Raw genomic sequence first — 14,153 nt, forward strand, 5'->3', positions numbered from 1 at the left:
GGGTCCATCGCCTGGGCCTGCCCCCTGTCTAGGTTGCGATGGCTTGTTGGTCGCTTCAGAGCTCAGAGTGAAAGGACACCATGACTGATCAGGGGTGCCTGCACGAATGCATGGGGATGGGTTGAAGCGACAGGCACACGTGAAGCATCCAGATCTAAAATAGGGGTACAGGTATTCCCCACTTTTTGAGAGTTTGCATGGCGCCACTTCGCTTTTTAGGAAAGACCTACATTAGTACCTGTTTTCACTCGCCGAAGGAAATCCCAAGAGGATTTTCGCTTTTATGAAAAAAAGCGAAAAGCAAAAATACCGATCAGCGTTAGTTTTGCAGCGAGCGGGTACAGCCGCTTCGGCACCAAGAGCAGCGAGAGTGGCGCCACTCAGCGCCTTCCCCAGGAACTGCACTCAGCCTCTAAGCCTCCGCCGCCAGAGCTTTAAATTGGGTCTGGGAGCATCTGGGCTTTGTCTGGGAAAGCTCAAATTAATTTCCATATGAATTAATGGTAATTGCATCTCTGCTTTCTGCCACCTTGGCTTACAAAAAGGTTTCCTTGGAACACTCTACTTTCAGATAGCGGGGGTGGAGAGTGGGGGTGAACGGACCTGTATTTCACAAAACAAGTATTCGGTGCCTTCAGTGGCCCGGGTGCCAGGATCAAAACGGACGGGGACCCTGCTTTTGGTTTTGAAAGAGCTGCTCTGGATCTGGATTTGGCAGACCAGCGGGGCAACTGGGGCTGGGCTCAGCTGGGCTGTTCTGTTGGTCTGCTCCAGACTTGGCCCCTCTGGGCTGGGCCCCTCCTTCATCTGCGGGCAGCTGCCAGGTTAGCTGGGGCTGGTTGGTCTAGGGCGGCTCATGTGCTGTATCTCGGCTCTGCCGCACACAACCACTCTCCCTCCAGCAGGCTAGCCTGGCCTTTGCACATGCTGTGGTGGTAGAGGGCTGAAGCTGAGCACAACACGCGAGACTTCTTGAGACCCTGCTCTAAAATACATGATCTCAGGGTCCTGGGATGGAGGCCCGCATCAGGCTCCCTGCTCAGCAGGGTGTCTGCTTCTCCCTCTGCCCTTCCTTGTGCACTCTCTCTTTCGCTGTGTCTCAAATAAATAAAATCTTTTTAAAAAATGAACCTGGGATTTGGGGGTTATCCAGGTATGGTGATGCCAGCAGGTCAGGAGACCGCCGCCATTGAAAGGATAGTTTGTTACTAAGAGCTCCCACAAGGATGGGGCATGCCAGACCTCGTGAGGCCTCAGGAGAGAACAGCAGGCAGAGACAGGGAAGGAACTTCTAGAAAGCCTTTATTGGGGTTTCTGGGGGAAGGAATGGATGAGACAGGGTAAGGGGGCTAACCAAGTTGGGATTGGCTTGACTATTTTTAGAGGGCTATGGTGTAGGGCTGCCTCTACTTGCCTGATGCCTGACCCTGGGGCTACTGGAGGAGGATGGAGGGGGAGGCTGGGGGGCTGTTAGTGCCTCGCAAGTGCTAGAGCCAGATAAAGCAGGGGGAATGGTTCTGGACTGGTTGGCTTGCATATCAAAGGTGTGCTGGGAGGTGGGTGTTGAGTCGTTTGCTACCTCTAGGAATTTGCTAGCCCTGAGAGGGGCAGTCTGTGCCAAGTCAGCAAGGCCCTAGATGGCCAAACATCAGAGACAGAAACTAGACAACATGGTTAGCCTGGATCCAGCCTTGGGGCTGGCCTATCGCTTCCACTACATTCTGTTGGCCAGAGCAAGGCACAAGCAAGTCAAGGCCAGAGTAGATCCAGGAGGTGGGAAAACAGATTTCCATCTTTTTTTTTTTTAAGATTTTTTATTTCTTTATTCGAGAGAGAGAGCGAGCATGAACAAGAGAATGAGAGAGAACACAAGCAGGGGGGAGGGACAGAGGGAGAAGCAGTCTCCCGGATCAGCAGGGAGCCTGACAAGGAGCTTGATCCCAAGACCTGGGGATCATGACCCACTCTGAAGGCAGACACTTAACCGACCGAGCCACCCAGGCGCCCACATCTCCATCTTTATGGGGAAAGCGGCACAGTCTCCTTGCAGATGCCGGGGATGGCCGGAGAGGGGGTTGGGGGCGGACTGTGACTGTTTCTGCCAACTTTCCCTCAGAGGGACCAGAGATGTACTCCACACGGGCACCTGTGTCCAGGCAAACGCGTGCAGTCAGGGTGAGGACAGGGCACACAGAGGCCTTCCTGGCACCTTGGGCCTTCTCCAGCAGTGTCCTCCTCTCCCTGGCAGCTTCAGGAATGGGGCTCAAGTCCTCTCCAGAACAGCCCTGACTACAGAGAAGGATGGAGGCCCCTTTGCTCCCTGAGGGTAGTTTCTGGCCCCCGCCTTGGGTGGTGGGTATTGACAGTGTGGACAGCGAGGACTGAGGTGTGCCTGCCAGGGAAGGACAGTGTGACCTCGCAGCACCGTGCTATCTTGGGTCGCCTGGAGTCTTTTAGCTGGGAACCGCTGCCCTGCCAGACCTGCTCACCCCGGAGGAGCAATCCTGTGTGACACCACACTTGATTCCAGGCAGACCAGACCATCTCACCCTGTGCAGCTGCTCCCCTCACCATCTGGGTGCCGGCACTACCTCCGTGGCCACCCAGCCCTGCCTCGCAGCCAGCTGCCCGTACTCCAGATGTCCCCAGAGGAGGGGTCGTTTCCAGACTGTTGACAGAAGCCTGACCGTGCCGGTCACTCTCTTGTTCTGCGGGGACAATGATGGGGCTGCTGGACTGCTGCCAACCTTCTCCAGGCTCATGCAGCCCCAAGGGCCCTGTAGACATCGGGCCAGACTCCATGGGTGGGTAGAACTTTTACATCCTTTCAAACCCTCCACCAGAGTCTTCCATTGCTTTTCAGTAACTGCCTAGGTCCCAAAATTAGGCCATTACATTTTCACAAAAGAAAAGATAAGTCCCTATACTTTGACAGGATCCAAATCTACCCATTTCAGTAGGTGAAATCTATAGTCAAGAAAGTAATCATTTATTTTCCCTGTGTGCAGAAAAACGTGTGCCCCTCTGGCAGTCTGGGCGGCTGAATCTCCCTCAGGAGGCAGCTAAATGGGAAGCAAGGCCCAAGGCGCTCATCCTGGGCTTGGGTTTCTGAGTAAGGTTGAAACCTGACAACTGTGTACATCAAAGACTGGGGAGGGCTGGGGAGAGGCTAGCGGCAGCCCTAGGCACCCCAAAGTCCCCAAGCTGCACGTTGGCCGCACTGCTGCCCTCTGGATCGGCCAGTGACTCAGACATTTCTCTTTATGCTGGAGATTAAAGTACCTCTCGACCCTCAAGAGGAGGTACCCTGCAAGCCCAGGAGGAACCCATCCCTCTGCACACCTGGGCTGTGTCCCTCATCTTTGCAGGAGGGGCTGGGGTCAGAGAGCATCAGCTGTAACTGGGCTCACTGCCCAGGGACCCAAGGGCATCGATGCTTCCCAGCTTCTCTGAAGAAAGGGAAAGCACCACAGAGTTAAAGAAACAAAGAAAAGCTGCTTCCAGAGAAGCATCAGTCATTTACACTGTAGTGAGAAAACATACAAACAAGTTAGAATCAGCTGAACATGTCCGTATGACCTCAGGGGCTCCTGTGATTTAGGCCTTTTGTCTGATTGCAGGATTCAAGATTTTACCCTCCCAGAAGGAAGCTAACAAGTAAGATAATGTGCTCATTCAACCACTGTGTCCTGAGAGCCCATCCTGCTGCGGGCCGGGTGCTGTACTAGGCCGGGGGACGCAGCAGGGCCCGAGGCAGTACAGCAAGTAGAAAAGACTGACAGTACCTGGTCGGTGTCTTGGCTCCCACTCTTCCTGGCTGAGTGCTCTGGGGCAAGGTCCTGCCTTTAATGAATCCATTTCCTCCAATGAACAGTGAGGATAAGAGACACACGCATCTCATAGGATTGTAGTAAGGAGAAAGTGAACGACATTCAGAGAACATGTTCATAGTAAGTGCTCGGTACGGGGTAGGGGAGGGGAAGCTGAGGCAGGGACAGGCCCTGCTGTCACGTAGCTTACTGAGCAAGAAGAGAAAAACAAGATAAACGTGGGAAGTATCCAAAGGCAGACAACTGAAACAGGGCGCTGTTTGGAAGGAAGGCTCCGAGGCTTCCTTCCACGAAGCAGGCAGGTACTCTCTGAGAAGGGCACTTCTCCGTGAAAGTGGAAGGACAGGACCCGACTTTTTTTTTTTTTTTTTTTTTTAAGATTTTATTTATTTGACAGTTAGAGACAGCTAGCGAGAGAGGGAACACAAGCAGGGGGAGTGGGAGAGGAAGAAGCAGGCTCATAGCGGAGGAGCCTGATGTGGGGCTCGATCCCACAACGCCAGGATCACGCCCTGAGCCGAAGGCAGACGCTTAACCACTGTGCCACCCAGGAGCCCCAGAACCCGACTTCTGAGGACCAGGGGCAGACTACTCTGAGCAGAGGAAACAGCCAGTGCAAAGGCCCTAGGGTGGAAACCAGCTTGCTGAGGCGTATGGAGAGACACAGAGGAGGTCCAAATACCGGAGTTCCTTGGACAGAGGAGGGCGCTCGATCTGGGCACGGCTGGCGATGGTGGGTCTTGATCACACACGGCTCTGTAGGCACAGGAACAGCCCCCAAAGACGTCTATATTCTCATCCCCGAAACCTGGGAACTGACCTTGATGTGAGCCCAGCGAGACCCATGTCGGACTTCTGACCTACGGAACTATGAGATAATAAATTCGCGTTGCTTTCAGCTGCCGAGTTTATGTTGATTTGTTTCACCAGCACTAGGGAAAGAACACGCTCTCTCAGCTCCCCACAGTAGGGGTTGGCCTTATTCCCATCCGTGGGGAGCCACGGGGGGCTTTAAGCAAGGAAGGGATGCAGTCTGGCCTCTGACCTCTGACCGTGGGAAGCATGGATCACAGGGGGCAGGGGAGGACACGGGGAGAGCAGGTGGGACACATGCCATGGGCCGGGCCGGGATCATGTCCATCTCACCAGTGCCTGCCCACCCAGAAACACCTGGGACGGTTCGCTGGAGAGTGTAGGAAGATCTGGAAGCATAGCACATCTTTTATTTAGCCTTCACAACCATCCAGGCTAGTCCTTACTCTAAGAATAACGACTCCCAAGACTCCGAATCTCCCATCATGCCCAAGCTCAAAGCAGACATTTTGTCGGTCCCGTTAGCTTTGCTGAGGCTTCCGGCCGGAATCAGGCCCTCCCTCCTCCCCCTCTTCAAAGTCAACCACAGCAGACACGGTTTTCCGGTAAAACCCAGTTGTCAATTTTCATAAGTCACAGAACTCTCGGGTCATGTGTGAACACGCACACACGTGTGTGCCACACACCGAAGCAAACAACAGCCCAGTGTGCACATTCCTGGAAGGGTCTATGTGTGTGTCGGGGAAAGCCTGGGGGGCCGAGAGGGGCCACCAGCAGACGGGGGTGGGGGGCTTCTCTGAGACCCTCATCCCGGTTCCCATAAGCTGAAGAAAGAGGCAGAACATGCCTTCCGAATCGATGGGCTAGACGCGGCGTGGCGCGCAAGGTAGCCATGCCATCCACCAGCTGGGTGTCCCTTAGCCTCAGTTTCTCTAGCTGTAAAATGGAGATAATGGTGCCCACCTAATCGGGCTGCAAGGAGGACTAGCCGAGATAAAGAGGGTTCTGTCTCCTACAGCAGTGCCTGACCTGAAGTAGGGGATGAGGTAAGTATCTGTGGAATCGTGAATACATGAATGAATGAAAAGGTGCACTATATTAAATTTGGCATAACGTGTCCCATTTCTGAGGCTCTGAGGTCCTCAAGTTGTGGAGAGAGGTGAGAGGAGGGCCCTCGTACCAGCAGGAGACCGGGGCTGGTTGTGCAGCACAGCTCTGTGCGTGCGTGTGTGTGTGTGTGTGTGGTGTGTAGGGGGGGCATGCACATGCGTGTGTGTGAACTAAGCTCCCCGCTGGGCTGGGCACTGTGTTTGCTAAAGATAATGCCGGTGCTGGTAAGACACAACCAGGTCTGCAGGTGAAGGCGGCGACTGGGCGAAAGTTACCTGGGCAGCAAGCCTGTGAAAGATTAAGGGGGTCCTGGGTAATGAGATGAACACGACTGTCCTGGCCTCACACTTACTTCATTCCTTCACTCCTCATTTATCCATTTGTTGGTTGGTTCATCTAGTGTGAGCTCAGATCCTACGCTCAGTGATGCAGATTCCAAGTTATCTATAACTTGTGTTCTGCTCTCACACCGGCCTAGTGGCCAGGGCAGAGGTGGGCTGAGAGGGTGTCCAGAAGGTAACCAGCAGGGCCAGCAGGGGGCGCTGTAAACCAAGGGGGTCAGGAGATGGGCGCTGTAAACCAAGAGGGTCAGGAGATGGGCAGAGGTGGACCCCGTCTTTAGAGCAGACCCAGCCATCCCATCGCATCAGGGTCTGGAGATAGCATGCTGGGGGTTAAATCCTGGACGTGTCACCGTGGCCTGTGAAGTGGGCGTAATAATGTGCCCCCATCCTGGCGTTGCTGGGAGCATCTGATGAGTTCCTTGTATGAGGCGTGGTGACAGGGCTTGCTCTGGGCCCCCTCTGTTGTCATCACTCCCGTGGTCGTTGTAAAAGTTACACAAGAAAGGGGGTTGGGGTGTAAGTATAGAATTAGGGAGGGCCAGCATAAAAACCCAAGATGCCCTGAGCACCCCAGGGGTCCAGGACCCCAAAAGGAGGCTCCAGCTGGTGGACTGTGGTGGCTAATTTTATGTGTGCAACTTGGCTAGGCCATGGCACCCAAATATTTGGTCAAACACCTAGAATCTAGATGTTGCTGTAAAGTCATTTTTCTTAGATGTGATTAGCATCAAACCCATAGACTTTGAGTAAAGCAGACTGCCTTTCATAATGTGGGTGGGCCCCAGCCGAAAGACCGGGATCCCCCAAGATGGAGGGAGTTCTGCCTCCAAACTGCCTTCGGATCCACACTACGTCAGCTCTTCCCCGGGTCTTCAGCCAGCCACACGCTTTGCAGATTTTGACTTCTCAGCCCTCATAACTGCATGAGCCAGTTCCTTAAAATGAATCCGCCTCTCACCCTCTGTCTCCCTCAGTAGGATGTGCACACACACAACTGCATTCCGTTGGTTCTGTTTCTCCAGAGAACCCTGACCAATACAAGGGCCTTGGGCAAGTCCCCAAGCCAAATTCTCTCACTTCCCCTAGAAGCGTCCACTTTCTCTCCTCTTCTTGGGGGCTGGGTAGAGGTCACCGGGATGAGAGAAGTCGAAGGAGTTATAACCCGCTTCTGACTTGGTTTAAAATTAAAATAACTTCTGGAGAGAAAACATGCACGACTCCGACATGACTCAGACGTGGAGGGCTTCGAGCCTTGGCTAGCAGGCACACATTTGGCAAGGCTGCTCTGTCCTTTCCTAGACCTAAAGGCATCAAAACATCTGTGTTCCCATTAACAAAATGCTGACAGGACACATAGCTGTGGCTTAGAAGAAACCAGCTCAAGAGACGGCCCCTCTGATGCCTGAGGGGTCATCCGTGGCCACCTGGAGGGGTCTCGGGAGCTACTGTCACCGAGGTGGCTCTTGGGAATTGTCGCTGTATCGAGACTGCCATTGTAAGGAAGACCATCGAGCCAGGTCACATGAGAACAAGAGCCTTAAGCCCCCCCCCCCCCCCCCCGCCCCGCCATGCACACACTGGAGTTTCACCCATGCCCTTAGGTGCCTTGAGAGCCAGCTCTGGGTCTTGAATTGCATTTATAAATTGAACCCAAGTGGCCGGGAGGCCTGGTGTAGTGGCAGGGGTCAGGCCTACTGGGTTCTGGCATGGTGACGGGGTGAACTGGGGCAGGGGGCACATAACATCTTTGTCTGTGTCCACCCCTGGCCCGGCAGGTAGGGTCTTGAGGTATAAAATGCCTCTAGAGGCCCACATCTCCCAAGCCACTCGTTAGTCTCAGAGAAAGGGGACTGTCGTAGCTCCGAGAAGTGTCCTTTAGATCCTCTGGAGTAAATATTATGAGAGAACGAGTTGAGGGGAAGGTGGGCAAGATTTCCCTGCGGATGGCAGGATGCGTGGAGCGCAGTTCTGTGGCTGCGTTACTTCCAAGAGCCTTTGGGCCAATGCCTCCACCCTCCCAGCTCTTAACACTGGCCTGTGTGTTCCGGAACCATCTATGCCACCTCCACCCCAGCTTGGGAACAGCTAGGTGGGGTGACTTCTGTTGCTATTTCCATCACTGGCTCATATCTTCTCTGCAGATGCTGCCATCGGCCTTGAGTGACATGAAGTGTCTACCCCTTTGAAGGCTTTGATCACAGACCCCACAAATCCTGGTCTTTTCTCCTCAAAGGTGGAAGAGTTTCGCTGCATGTCTCTTCTTGGTTCCATTTCAAAGAAGGTTATTAACTCAAAGAAACAAACTATTTTGCAATATTTATTGTCAATGGCATAAGCCAGGCGTGGAGCCAGGTTTTGAAAGGATGGAAACTTACACCAGTTGAGGGGATCTCTTCAAGAAAAATATTAAAAACGAGGGCCCCTTGAGGGCCCTGGAAGAGGCCCATGAAAGTTGGGGCCCTGAGCGGTGACTTCTTCAGCCTCTGGGGTATGTCTTTCCTTCCCTGCATGGAGCCCTCCGCATGCCAGCCCTGTCTGGATTTGACCTTTGCCCAGGCATGGCTTCCATGAGCCTTCCCACCGGAATGGGAGGTTGGCTGTGAAAGGGAACATGGAGCCCATGGTGGCTTTTTATGGTTGGGGTCTGAGAGCTTGAGATGGGCAGGGGCAGGCCCAAGCCAGCTGTTGCTGTGGCAGTGCAGGTGGGTGACACGGAGTGTCGGGCCTGCTTCCTGTCCCCCAGCCCCGGAGGCCCTCGCAGCCCCCTCGGACCAACCTTGCCAAGGGCTACATGGACAAAGGAGAACTGACTTGTCTCCCATGCCACTGCTCCTCGTGGCCCGGAGCAGGAGAGGGTGGGGGGTGTGGGAGGGGAGGCGGGCTGACAAATGGAGCCCCTTCCCCAGACTGAAAAGAGCACAGAGGTCAGAAGTGAAATCGAGGTCCAGGGTCCTACGAGTGGCTATGCTGGTTGACATGGAAACGACGCCACGCCCAGGTTTGGAGAACGAAGAGCTGATCTAGAACCGGCCTTCTGTGGTCCAGGGTATGCAAGATGATGCTTGTGGGCATGTGAGTGTGTGTCTGATCCAGAAGCTAAAAACAAACAGGAAGTTAACAGTGGTTGTCTCTGATCATGGGACTTGTTCTTTGTTTTGATGTGTTTTCAGGATTTTGAGTTGTTTGGCAGGGAATGTGCTTTATTTTTACGATCAAGTAAAAGGATGAAGCTTTCGCAGTTTGGCAAGGGAAGCATGGAGCTCCTTAGTCCCCTCCAATGACGTGTTTTGCTCCCATGATACAGACGTCTTGAGCACTTGACTTGGTCTGTAAGGATGCCCGCCTCAGCACCCAGCTCTGCAGATGAACCCAGAATGCCTGGGCCGAAGTCCCACTCCAGGCGCCGGGTTCTGAGCATGGCTCTCGAGGGATCCATTTCTAGCCCTTTGGGAGCAAGGAATCCCATGTTAGTAGCAATTGCCGTACAGATCCATCAGGCCTCATATCAAAAGGCCAGAATTCTCTGCGTTCCCTGGCACCCTCCCTGGCCCTGACTCCAGCACCCTGGCTTGCCAAGAGCACAAGGATCTTTTCTTTTCTTTTTTCTTTTCTTTTCTCTTCTTTTTTCTTTTCTTTTCTAATCTTGGGAACTTTCTTTTATTTTTTTCCAGTTTTATTGAAATATAATTGACAGCTATATCAATATATGATATATTGTGAAATACTCACCACAGTACGTTTAGTTAACATCACCTTGCATAGTTACAAGTTGTTTTTCTCTTGTGATGAGAACTTTTTTTTTTTTTAAGATTTTACTTATTTATTTGACAGAGAGAGAGACAGCCAGCGAGAGAGGAAACACAGGCAGGGGGAGTGGGAGAGGAAGAAGCAGGCTCCCAGCAGAGGAGCCTGATGCAGGGCTCAATCCCAGGACTCTGGGATCACGCCCTGAGCCGAAGGCAGACGCTTAACGACTGAGCCACCCAGGCACCCCTGTGATGAGAACTTTTAAGACCTATTCTCTCCGCAACTTTCAAATGTACAATACAGTGCAGTTAACTGCAGTCCCTATGCTCTACAGCACATCCCCAGAACTTATTTATCTTATAACTGGAAGTTTATACCTTTTGACATCTTTCCTACCTTTCCTCCACCCCCCAACCCCTTGACTCAGGCACCCGCCAATCTGTTTGCTGTATCTGTGGTTTGGTATTTTAGATTTCACATATAAGTGTGTTCATATCTTTGTCCAACTTATTTCACTTAGCATAATGCCCCCAAGGTCTAGCCATATCGTCTCAAATAGCAAGCGTTTCTTCTTTATGGCTGCATAATATTCCCTTCCATTGTTTATATATACCACTTTTTTTTTATCCTTTCATCCATTGTGGGGCACTGAGGTTGCTTCCATATCTTGGCTAGTGTGAAAAATGCTACAACAAACACGGAGGTGCAGATGTCTTTCCGAGAGAGTGATTTTGTTTCCTTTAAATATATCCCCAGAAGTAGAAATGCTGGATCAAATGGTAGTTCCATTTTGCGTTTTTTGAGGAATCTCAGACACTGTTTTCCACAGTGGCTGCACCAATTTGCATTCCCACCAAGACTGAACAAGGGTTCCCTTTTCTCCACATCCTCACCAACACTTGTTATTTCTTGTCCTTTTGATACCAGCCATTCTGCAGGTGTGAGGTGATCTCATTGTGGGTTTTTGTTTTTTTTTTAAGATTTTATTTATTTAGGGGCACCTGGGTGGCTCAGTCGGTTAAACGTCTGCCTTCAGCTCAGGTCCTGATCCCAGGGTCCTGGGATCGAGCCCCACGTGGGGCTCCCTGCTCAGTGGGGAGCCTGCTTCTCTCTCTCTCTCTCTCCCTTTGCCTGTCTCCCCAGCTCGTGTGTGCTCTCTCTCTGAAATAAATAAGTAAAAATCTTTAAAAAAAAAAAAAAAGATTTTAGGGGCACCTGGGTAGCGCAGTGGTTAAGCATCTGCCTTCGGCTCAGGGCGTGATCCTGGCGTTCTGGGATCGAGCCCCACATCAGGCTCCTCTGCTATGAGCCTGCTTCTTCCTCTCCCGCTCCCCCTGCTTGTGTTCCCTCTCTCGCTGGCTGTCTCTATCTCTGTCAAATAAATAAATAAAATCTTAAAAAAAAAAGATTTTATTTCTTTGTACGTATTTTGGATATTAAACCATTATCAGATATATGATTTGCAAGTATTTTCTCCAGTTTTATAGGTTGCCTTTCATGTTGTTGATGGTTTTCTTTGCCATGCTGACACTTTTTTAGTTCGATGTAGTCCGCTTGTTTATTTTCACTTGTGTTGCCTTTGCTTTGGGTGTCAAATACAAAAAATTGTTGCCAAGAATGATGTCAAGAAGCTTATCCCCTATGTTGTCTTCTAGGAGTTTCACGGTTTCAGGTCTTATGTTCAAGTCTTTAATCCAATTTGAGTTCGTTTTTGTGGATGGTATAAGATAGAGGTCCAGTTTCATCCTTTTGCATGTGGCTGTCCCATTTTTCCAATAGCATTTATTAAGGGACTGTTCTTCCCCCATTGTGTGTTCTCACCTTTGTCATAAATTAACTGAACATAAGTGCATGAGTTTATTTCTGCGCTCACAAAGTTCTTTCTTACACTTATTTGTTCAGTTAGCTTCACCCCAGTGAGATTGGAGGCAGGGATGGGCCAGGGTTTCGAGACCTTCCCTCAGCAAGTCTGCCCGAAACCTTGCCCTCGCCCTCCCCGCCGCCCCAGGATTCAGCCCTACTGTGCTTGGTCTTTGAAGGTTTTTCCATTGTGACTGGCCAGGTGAGCACATCTCACCATAATGAGGCTTGGGAGGTTGGTGCCCATTGTCCACTGCTGGGAAGGGCTCTGGAAAATGTCACCAGAAACACAGGACAGCTGTGCCCGGGCCCAACAGCCAATTTGACGCACTTGGCTGCCCAGTGGCCAAGTGGAACCCAGGCCCCCTTTTCCTCCACATACTCTGACCTTCTTTCTCTACTTACCGGAGCCCCATGGCACCACCCCAAGGCACCTGGCAGAGGCCTTGGCACTGGTCTCCTCTCCCCCACTTCAAAATGTGGCCCTCCCATGTCCCCTGGGGCAGCTGTGACCCAGAGAACCCTCTCCCAGCTGTCAGGTCCCTGGCCACCTTGTACAAAAGGGAGGCAGTTCCTCGCCTGGCTCAGTGCAGTCAGGGATGTTTCCTGAACTCCCTCCCCATTTCCCGCCCCCACTGCCATGCTCCCTCACCTGACGCTTGCTCAGGAGTCAGAAGGCTGCTCCTGTGGGATATTTTGCTTGGGTCATAGAGTCAACAATTTCTAGTGCAAATTAATCAAGAAAACCATTCACCACACAGGGATGTGTGAAGAACATATGAGACAGGACCTAAAACGGTCCACTGGGGCACGTACAGCCGAGGGGCTTGGGGGTTGGGGGTGGTAGCTCTGGGACGGAAGTCACTGGGGTTCCCATTTTGGCTCTATCACTCCTAAGCTGCATGGTGTGGGGAATGTCGCTAGACTTGCATCCTATATATTTTCATCTATGAAAGAGAGACCTTCCAGGCCTTCCCAGGGTTGCTCCCAGCCAGTAGTAGTCTTTGAAGCAGACTTAGCTTTGCAAACTGTGAGGAACTTCACAAATGTAAATCGCACACAAGTCACAAAACCATCTGTAAAAGCGACTTCCTATCCCGTCTCGGCCTTTTGGCTGAGATCAAGTGTATAAGCAGCTGCCGCTTCTTTTTTTTCTTTAAGGGAGGGAGGGTGGGTGTAGGAAATCAGGTCTGGGTGGGGTGGCCTTGCAGTGCTGCGCAGGCAGGGGACTGATGGCAGGAGGTCACTGCCCGGTGCCCCAGAACCTGCGTGGGAAGGACCACAATGGGGGAGAAAGAAGGAAAACAAACAAAACTTCTCTTCCCAGCAACTGCGTTTGGGGCCGGGCCCAGTCAGGCCCTGGTAGGGTGGAGGCCAAGGAGCCCCCATGGATTAACGAGCTCCAGGGGCGACTGGGGATTCAGCTGTGTCAAAAGCATCCATTGAATCAGGCCAGTGAGTCATCTGTTTGGTGAAATCCCCAAGGTGCCGCGGCCTGGCCGCCTCCCTGGGAGAGCGGCCGTGGCTGTGTCTTCACCGTGGCCACAGCGCCCCACTGGCGAGCCTGGAAGCCACCCAGGCTGTGGCGGCCACGTGACTCCCAGCCGCCCTGCTGCCTTTCAGCAAAATTTTTAAAATGATAAAAACCAGTGCTCGTTGTAGAAAAAAATTAGGTATAAAAAATAAAATTAGAAATGATCCATAAGCCCGTCCCTGGAGATAACCCTCATTATCTTCTTAATGTTCTCCTTTGTTCTGTGCAGGTGATGCGAGTCAGGTTAGACAAGGCTATGCCGAGGTAACACACAGCCCGCAGGTGATGCCCCCCCCCCCCCAAGGCCAATGGCGATCGGTGTTCACCCCCTTCTTTACTCCTTTTCATGTCCTGACTCTCAAAGGTAACAGCTGGAAAGCTTCGGATGTTTATCAATAAGTGTGATGCTTTAAGTGAGATAGTCTTTATCGTGATAAGCACCTGCCCCCTTGTTCTGGTTTTAAAGTTTTTCGAGACCTTTGCAACAGGCACGGGGCGTTGATGGTCTCTGAACGCTGGTTTGACTCTACCGAGGTTCTCTGTCTTTGCCTTGTTCCATTTTTGAAAGTACAGGAAGCATGGAGCATTCCTGTTTCGCCTGTTTTCTATGTTTTATCATCCATCTGTTTTTAACAATGTTCAAGAGAGAAAGAAAGACCGAGGTCACCAAGCCCAGATTTCAGAGCATGAATTCAGAGCGAAGAACGAGGGAGTCTTTTGAAGGAACAGACGACTGACTCTAAGGCCCTTTGGGTTGAACGGACCGTTCAACCCCCGGATCGTTGAGAATCATCAATTCTGCCCTTGGCTCAGAGCAGGAGCTTTGTTTTTGTCGGGAAGCGAGCTGGCGCTGTGTTCTGTGCGCTGGGGCCCTCCGTCTGGTGACCTGACTCAGCGCCAGCTGTCGGGGCGCCT

The 14,153-nt window shown here is 52.0% G+C and overlaps 1 protein-coding gene across 1 annotated transcript in view; it reads left to right on the forward strand.

The window, feature by feature from the left end:
• Window positions 1–1,637: 1,637 nt before the first annotated feature.
• Window positions 1,638–14,153, forward strand: part of FBLN7 (fibulin 7) — a 41,023-nt gene continuing 28,507 nt past the window's right edge. Inside the window, exons 1-2 of the mRNA XM_040623693.1 lie at window positions 1,638–1,773; window positions 13,468–13,502. Coding sequence (XP_040479627.1) covers window positions 1,638–1,773; window positions 13,468–13,502 — 171 coding nt within the window. The remainder of the gene's footprint in view (window positions 1,774–13,467; window positions 13,503–14,153) is intronic.

This window comes from Ursus maritimus, unplaced genomic scaffold (assembly GCF_017311325.1).
Source record: "Ursus maritimus isolate PB19 unplaced genomic scaffold, ASM1731132v1 scaffold_6, whole genome shotgun sequence".
NCBI classification, from domain to species: Eukaryota; Metazoa; Chordata; class Mammalia; order Carnivora; family Ursidae; genus Ursus; species Ursus maritimus.